The sequence below is a fragment of the Halichoeres trimaculatus genome, unplaced genomic scaffold (genome assembly GCF_033239565.1).
Source record: "Halichoeres trimaculatus isolate MK-OKI-2021-1 unplaced genomic scaffold, fHalTri1.1 fHalTri1_scaffold_12, whole genome shotgun sequence".
In the NCBI taxonomy this organism is placed as follows: domain Eukaryota; kingdom Metazoa; phylum Chordata; class Actinopteri; order Labriformes; family Labridae; genus Halichoeres; species Halichoeres trimaculatus.
Genome location: NW_027437190.1, coordinates 26,295,739 through 26,304,003, shown reverse-complemented (window position 1 = coordinate 26,304,003; position 8,265 = coordinate 26,295,739). Strand labels below are relative to the sequence as shown.

The 8,265-nt window shown below is 43.0% G+C and overlaps 1 protein-coding gene across 1 annotated transcript; it reads left to right on the top strand.

Annotated features, from left to right (window-relative positions):
* The first annotated feature begins 4,674 nt into the window (after positions 1-4,674).
* Positions 4,675-7,671, top strand: pou3f1 (POU class 3 homeobox 1). Its single transcript, XM_074682614.1, has one exon. It carries the CDS (start codon positions 5,044-5,046, stop codon positions 6,169-6,171), a length of 1,128 nt encoding a protein of 375 aa, XP_074538715.1. The 5' UTR covers positions 4,675-5,043; the 3' UTR covers positions 6,172-7,671.
* Positions 7,672-8,265: the final 594 nt, after the last annotated feature.

Below are 8,265 nucleotides of genomic sequence, written 5' to 3'. Positions count from 1 at the left end.
AGATGTTGAGGGAATAACAGAGAGGGAGGGATATGGAGTTAGGCCTCAAATGTATGCCAGTGCATGCATCAACCAGCCTCCCTTCACCTCCTCCTCCTCCCCTCTCCTGGCCAGGAGCTGTTTACCTCTCTATCAGCGGTGCTCTCTAAAAGCAGGGACCCCATCCATATTCACCGGCCTCAAATTCCTCTGCTTATCTCCCCCCAACCCTTGAAAACCCTCCCCGTGTTCCCCTCTGCACATACATACATACATAAACACGTCTTTATGGAGGCAAGAGGCAAACGCGCAGGGGCAAGGAGGGGGTCGGGGATAAGAATCACCTTGAATTCAAAGCAGAGGATTGTGGGTCCTCGGCGGGGCAGACGGACAGGCGGACAGCCACACAGGCCAGTATGACATACAAACCACAAGACAGGTGGAGGGAGGCTTTAAGAGGATGGAAGCAGGCGTGTGCACCGGGGGCCACTGGCGATTCAGGGGATTTGGAAAAGTGAGGTGTGATGCTTATGGAATTGTGTGGTGTTAGATGATATGCATCATTAGGTGGTGGGGGTGTGTGTGAACAAGGTGTGCTTCTGCATGTGTGTGTGTGTGTGTGCAGCCTTGGTTACAAATCTCCATGCTCATGAAGTGAGGGTCAGAAATGTGGTCATATATAAGGAGATTCGTTTTAATGCCAGGCTGATTTATGTTGGAGTTTTGAATGGGATTTTGTTCGTTCCCCTTTAAGAACTCTAACATCATCTGACACAGGACATTTCTCTTTTGCCACTTGAGAAGTTATTGAGGAATGTAATTGGATTAACTGTTATTCCCAACATGGAGTGGACAGATCACTCATGTTGCTGGCTGCTTTGAAAGTGGGAGCAGGAGTCTGGCTGATAAGAGTTGAGAGTATAAGTGAGGGCTCAAAGAGTGCTGGAGCTGAAGCAGGGACACATGGAGTGGAGAAGGGGGGGACTGGTACCCCGTTCCTCCACAAGCTGCGTTGTTTTGGGGATTGAAGTTGGGAACTCTCTCCACTACTAATTGCGCGCTGGTGCCTTTCATGAATATTCATCCTGGCGTGCTCAGACCCCGCCTAATTAGCCGAGAGATAGAGGAAGAAACTCGCACCTTTTACCACAAGAGAAGCGTTTCCCCCCTTTCCCTTTAAGTCGCATTCTCAGGGGGATGCTGGCAGAATAGCCTAAGTTCATTAGCCAAAAAAAGAAAGGGAAAAAGTTACCTGAAAAGCACGGGACGATTTGGTCTTCAAAACGGATGGGCAAACAGAATTTTTTTGTATTGCATATTTAGAGCCTATTACGCATGTCTATCAAAAAAAAAAAAAAAAAAAAAAAAGGAAAACGAAATACAATTATCTGATTGAGTGAGTTGGTGAATATTATTCCAGTCGCTGTGCTGTAGTTGGGGGGTACATCACATGAATTTTAAAATCTAAACATAGCTCGTGGCAGGTCGAAGTGTTCCCCCTGGAATTGAGGAAGACTTGTATTTAACATCTAATATGAGGCCGAGGCTGTTTTAAGAGTGAGGGTGTGTTTTTGAAGGTGTACCTGTGGAAATAAAACTTCATGATTGAGTTCAACTTTACTTCAGAATTTATTTTCAGTTTTATTTATAACCTCAAAGAAAGGAGAGCTTAAGGACTGTGCCTGAATGTGACTTTAAATGTTTGGAATTAAAATTTTTAATGAAGTTAAAAGTCTCCTAAAGCTTTTACTAATACGAGCTTTAAACTTTAAACTATATGATTTACAACACATTAATGACAAGTACATCAAATGTTGTGAAACATTTACATAAAATGCTCTTAATTATTGTTATATGCGTTTCTAGAAGCATATTTAACCCTGCATGTGTTCACAGACAGAAAGACAGAGAAAGAAACTTCTTTAATTGTAGGGTCCTTGGAGTCCCATTGGTTGAGGCCCTGACAATAACTGCTGCATATCAATTAGACTAGGAAAAAGATTAACACGTGACTGGTTGACAAAAGAAAAGGCCTCCACTCTAATAAATAAACCCCTGTTTTACAGCTGTACCGAAATTGCGTGTGGATTCATTTTACCATTATTTCAAAGAAAAGTAGGCGAGTGATGTTTCCTGCACATGTGTAAGTTTTAATGTAACTTCTTGGTCTAATGTTTGTTTTTTCCGAGAGACTGCAGGAAAGAAAGTCGTAAAAAGAGTGAGGATAAATCAGAAAACTGTGTCGTCAGGGTGATACAAAGGACAGACTTGTGCTCACGCACTTTTTCTCTAGTAAAAAGGGTCACCCAACTTCCTCAACACGCATCTCTGCGGTTAATACTCAGAGTGTCTCGTAATTTCTGTCTTTTTTTCCCTCTGTAAAATCCATCATATCGTGCTCATTTCCAGACGCTCTTCCTGTACGGCCTGTCATTCACCACCAACTTTCTGTGTGATCCCTTTCATCGCGCGCACCATGGAAACCTCGCGCGTCCTGGCAAAAATGCACCTCAGCTCACACAAGGCCATATTCTTTTTTTTTTTTTTTTTTTTTTTTTTTTTTTTTTTTTTTTTTTTGCAAAAGGGGGCCAAAGCATCTGCATCTTTCTGTTCCAGCAGCTCGTCTCTGGCAGGGCAAAACACAAGACTGGCTCTGTGTGGCAGAAACCACTGCTTTTTATAGACTGGGGGACCAGAAGGAGTGAATGGCGAACGCATCTTCATTAAGTGAGAGCTGCATGGAGCTGCGGTGACACACAGACACTGAGGTCTCTGAGGAGTTCAAGACAGGGACAATAAGACACGTCCTGGCTGAGATTTCACAACAATGTGATGGCTTAGAGAATAAGTTGCCATCACCGTCATCATGATATTTTAACATTTACACGATCTCGAAGATGAACACTATCACCTATAGTGATATTTGTGATGTCGATAAAATTGATATTTTTGTTTTAATTAAAGCTACACAATTAAACAGAAAAATTTGATCATTTAAATAATTCCTTATCGAAAATAGCCGATCATAATATGTGTTAAAGGTGACATTTTATTTCTGTTGTTTTTCCACAATAAGCACATTCGGAATAAACTCAAAATATGGACATTTAGTTTAAAAAAATATAACCAGCATTTATCATGTCGCGGGGTTTTCATCCTAACGAATTGCACCAAAAATGACACGGAGGAAACTCACGCAAGTAGTCTCCCACTCATCCCAAATAAATATATAAAGGATGGGTGGACAAAAACCACGCCTTTCAAGAGATGATGACGAGCACCTGTGACCCTGGCACAACATTTTACGCACACACACACACACACACACTCACACTCACACACACGCTCACACTCGCAGCAACATTGTTAGAGCAAGGACGCGGTCACAGCAGAAAGGAGACAACTTACCTTTTAGTCATGAAGTCCCGGATTAAAATGAACACTGCAGTTGAGTCGTCCTGTAAATAGAAAGAAAATAGTCGCGTGGGGGAAGATGACAACAAACAAACACGCAGCAGAGATAAAAAGGCAAAACACTGCTTTCAGGTAAATGATGAAAATGGGACTGTTGCGCGTAAAAAAAACCTTCCAAAACGCTCCTGTTTTAGAAGGAGTGGAACATGCGCCTGATTGCAGAGTTTTAGGCGAATGGAACGGGAGAGATGTAAGATTTGTTTAAAGCCCCGCATTTCCATTTAAGAACGTGATTGTGTTTGCAAAGATCCCTTTCAATCTTCGCATCCCCCCCCCTCTCTCTCTACCCCTCAGCGTCTCTGAGGCTGCTTTGCAATTCATAGAATTGGTAATTTGCTATTGGGACAAAACGTGAAGGGAAAAATAATCAGATCAACCGGGAGAGGTAGTGAGGAAGGAGCCAGGAGGAAGAAACACAAGGTTTCTCTCTCCAAGTTGCTGCTTAGTAAAAATGCTTCGAGAGGTAAATGATATCAGAATAAAAACATTTTTTATATTTGCTTGAATTTTCAGGACTGGGAGAATGCAGAACAGCTGCAGCAGCTTTGCAGTGAGGATGCAAAGCCATTTAAATTTGATCTACAGCATTTTATAATCAATTAAAGATGACTGTGATCAGACAGCCGATTGCTCTAAACATTGATCCTAACTCCTTTATCGTGGTGTGGATTATTTCTTTTAAAGATCTTGAGTGATGTTAGTAAATAAAGTGTCATACCTGTCACCTGCAAACGAGTGTGTGTGGAGGGGAGATGGGAAGAGAGAGTGTGTATGTGTGTATCTTGGCCTATCATAACTAAGTGGGTGGTGATGATGAGATCATACAACATTGAAAATTACCGAGACAATACAGATAAATGACACACGCGGAGGCTTTGAAATAGAGCAAATGCTTTCAAATTTGTCACACATTTACAGCAGAATCCACACACACATTATCACACACATCTCAGAGAGGTTTATTTACACTCCTCTTGTTGTGTGGGTGTCTGCAGAGCTGCACCATCCCGCCTTATAATCTATTTAAAATGAGGAGCGCTATAATCATCAGTGACCTATTATAAAGGTGCACGGGCGTGTGTGTTTGAAAGTGCATGTGTGAGCCTTGGAAGAGGGGGGGCAACCCTTAAAACAGATCCCCGTACTCCCCCACGTGGTTATTTGCAAAACAACCGATCCAAACTCGGGGAAACCGAATCAAAGCAGCTGCAGCAGGACAGTTCAGCTCCCTCGGAGAGAGCTGGAGAAAGAAAATCTAACAGACAGAAAGGTGGATATCTGTGCGCCTTCATGGCAGTTCTGGAAAAAAAAAACTCAAAGAGACATTTAATAAATAGAGCATATGTTTTTCTATAACGTATCTAACACCGGAGCTCCATCCATCCTGTGCGAAAAATGCGCTGTACCGTGCGCTGAAGCTCTGCGCCTATTGAATGTGTCCCCAGTGGGCTTGAATCGGAGAGGAGCCAATACAAGCGGAAGGGAGGCGTGTCCTCGCTCTTCCCCAAGACCTCCCAGAGCAGGTTGTTGCGTTTTGGCTCTAAAGCCTGGAGACCTCCGAGGTGCGCGTCAGTTTTCGAAGTAGGAGCCATGGCGACAACAGCTCAGTATATTCCGAGGAATAACTCCTTACCGTCCAACCCGCTCATGCATCCGGATTCGGATAGGATGCACCAGGGGACGACTTACAGAGAGGTGCAGAAAATGATGCACCACGAGTACTTGCAAGGGCTCGCGGCTACCAACACGGGACACCCGATGAGCCTGACGCACCACCAGTGGCTGCCCACGTCCAACACCGACTGGTCCAGCGGCACCCACATCGGACAGCAGGAGCACAAAGCCAGCGTGCAGGCGAGCCGGGACGACCTGAGCTCCGGCTTTCACCACAGATCTCACCTGGTGCACCAGCAGACGCAGGGTGGCCACCATGGCTCGTGGGCGCCTACCACGACCCACCACTTATCCCCGCTGTCCCCAGCATCCAACAGCCACCAGTCTCTGGTCTATTCCCAGCCAGGATACACAAACCTCAACGCGATGCTGAGTCCCCAGCCCGGCTCCCTGCACCACGGCATGCGGGACCCGCTCCACGACGATTCGGGCAGCCACGACAACCAGATGGAGTCGCCCCAGCAGGCGTTCAGCCACCACCAGGACCACTCGGACGAGGACGCGCCCAGCTCCGACGACCTGGAGCAGTTCGCCAAGCAGTTCAAGCAGCGGCGGATCAAACTGGGCTTTACGCAGGCGGACGTAGGCTTGGCCTTGGGCACCCTGTATGGAAACGTCTTTTCTCAGACCACAATCTGTAGGTTTGAGGCGCTGCAGCTCAGCTTCAAGAACATGTGCAAACTTAAGCCGCTCCTAAACAAGTGGCTGGAGGAGACAGACTCCAACACGGGCAGTCCCACCAATTTGGACAAGATCGCTGCGCAGGGCAGGAAACGAAAGAAGAGGACCTCCATCGAAGTGGGGGTGAAAGGGGCGCTGGAGAATCATTTCTTAAAATGCCCAAAGCCGTCTGCTCATGAAATCAGCACTTTAGCCGGCACTCTGCAGCTGGAAAAAGAGGTTGTCCGTGTTTGGTTTTGCAACAGAAGACAAAAAGAGAAAAGAATGACACCAGTGGGGGTCCCTCACCCGAATATGGAGGACGTATATTCCCAGGCAGAGACCCCTCCTCTACACCGCACACTACAGAGTCCTGTGCAGTGACTGTTTTCATGAACAATCCCAGCGTTTCTGCAGGGGGAGAGAAAAGGGAAAGGGACTGTGGAGTTTACAGTATTTAAGTTTGGCTCTTTTTTGTTTGTTTTTCCGTTTTGTTTTGTTTTGTTTTCTGAAAGAAAAGAGACATGGGGGAAAGTTGAGCAGATGAGTTTTACCTTTAGTATTTGGAGATGTCCACAAACTAGATGGCAAAGAGGGAAAATTAAAAAAAAAATCATGAAAATAGAAAAAAATATTCGCTATTATTGATTCCGTGCGCATTTAAAGTGAAACAAAGATCTTTATTTACCAAAATTATATGGAGGTGACTTGCATATAAAGTAAATTCGATATCCCATGGCTGTTTCTAATGGGGTGTAATTAAATGTGGCATCTCCTCCTGGTGCACCATGAACTGTTGGCGCTCACCAGAGCGAGGTGTTCGCCTGAAAATGATCAAACACTGGGAATGAAAAGCCTTTTATGTTGCTTTTTCAGGCTTAAACTTATTAACCAGATTTCTGAATATTAGTGTATGCTTTCTTTGTTATATTACGTGTGATGTTTTGGTTTGGAGCTACTTTAACTTCAGTGTCTCTTTTTATTATTTCTGTCATGACTTTAACTCATCAGAGCAGCCTCTAGTTTTTCCTGTTCCCTCAGTGGGGAGTTGATGGTGGGGAAGTGATGGAAATTATGGCACCCGAAAACACTCATAATTAAAAGTTAGAACTATTTAAGAAAATATCAAATGCAACAGGACGCAGGAGTCCTGCTTGCATGCCTTAAAAGATATTTAAAGCTTTGCAGCTGACCACGTCGAAATTTTCAAAAAGCACCAGACGCTAAAAAGGGCAATTAAGAAAAAAACTTTTATTCTGAAAGGGTTAATTGTGTTGAAATTATTGTTTTCTCTGCATGGAGCACTTATTTTTTTTCGTTGTTCTTTTAATTGCAATTTATTATTTGTTTTAAAAATCGTGAGTGGAGCTAATCTATGTAGGCTTAAACACAATAAATCCCATGTTTACAGGTTCCACAGAGCGCACTGGTGGTGCGTCAGGCTCACACTGCTTACTGCCTGCTATCCTGTTCAACCCAAACATTTCAACAGAGATTGGTCAAAAATGAAAAGTAATAATAACTCAGGTAACTTCAGTGCCCCTTGTCGGAATATCACGCCTGTACATGATTTTTCTTTTCTTCTCTGTTTTTATTTTTAATGTTAAAATCTGGTTACAGCCACTCCGTTTCCTTTGTCCACACGTCCATTGTATTATACTCAAACGCTGGATTCGGAGGAAGAAAATAATAACTCCTTAAGGGTAATGCATTGAAGGGATTTCACCTTAGATATATTTATTTTTTCTGACCTTAAAGGAAATCTGAAGAAAAAAAAAAACAGTCATACGTTATGTGTCATTCCTCAGTGCTGGAGCAGTCCAGAAGCCTACAGCAGTGCTACTCAACACACATGAGGGAAAACATTTCTTTCTTTTTTTTTTCCAAGAAAAAAAATAATAATGAAAAAAAGATTTTAGAGAAAATGTTGCCAGGATTATTTCCAATATGTAAATATGTCCAATATGTAAACTTGTATTTGTTCTGAGATATTGTTTTGTTTTTGTTTCTTTCCGGGCAGTTTTGTACACTTACTAATTCCAAGAAGATATTTTAATATGATTTCATTTATGAATCTGACCATTTATATATATATATATTTATTTCTTAAACGTGTTTGGAGCTTTTTGTTCAGCTCTGTTAATGGTTATGTTGCAGTGAATTTCAGTCTGTTTCTTTTTTCGTTTACTACATTGGTTGTATGTTGATTGCTAAATGTAGACTGCAAAGTCACATTTATATTTATGTTATAGTAATATTTTATTACTTACATAAAACATATATACAAGAAATGGTCTTTTGTCTTCATTGAGGTCCAAACCACTCGTCCTTTTGTTGCTGTTTGTTGTAGCATCAGCAGGCAAACCAGATGAACATGCTCCTAAAGTTTGACGCTGTTCAGCACACCATGTGTTCAGTTTAATAGCAGTGATTGGTTATGTAACAGCACGAGCTGCTGTCTACACGTGCTGTTAAAGG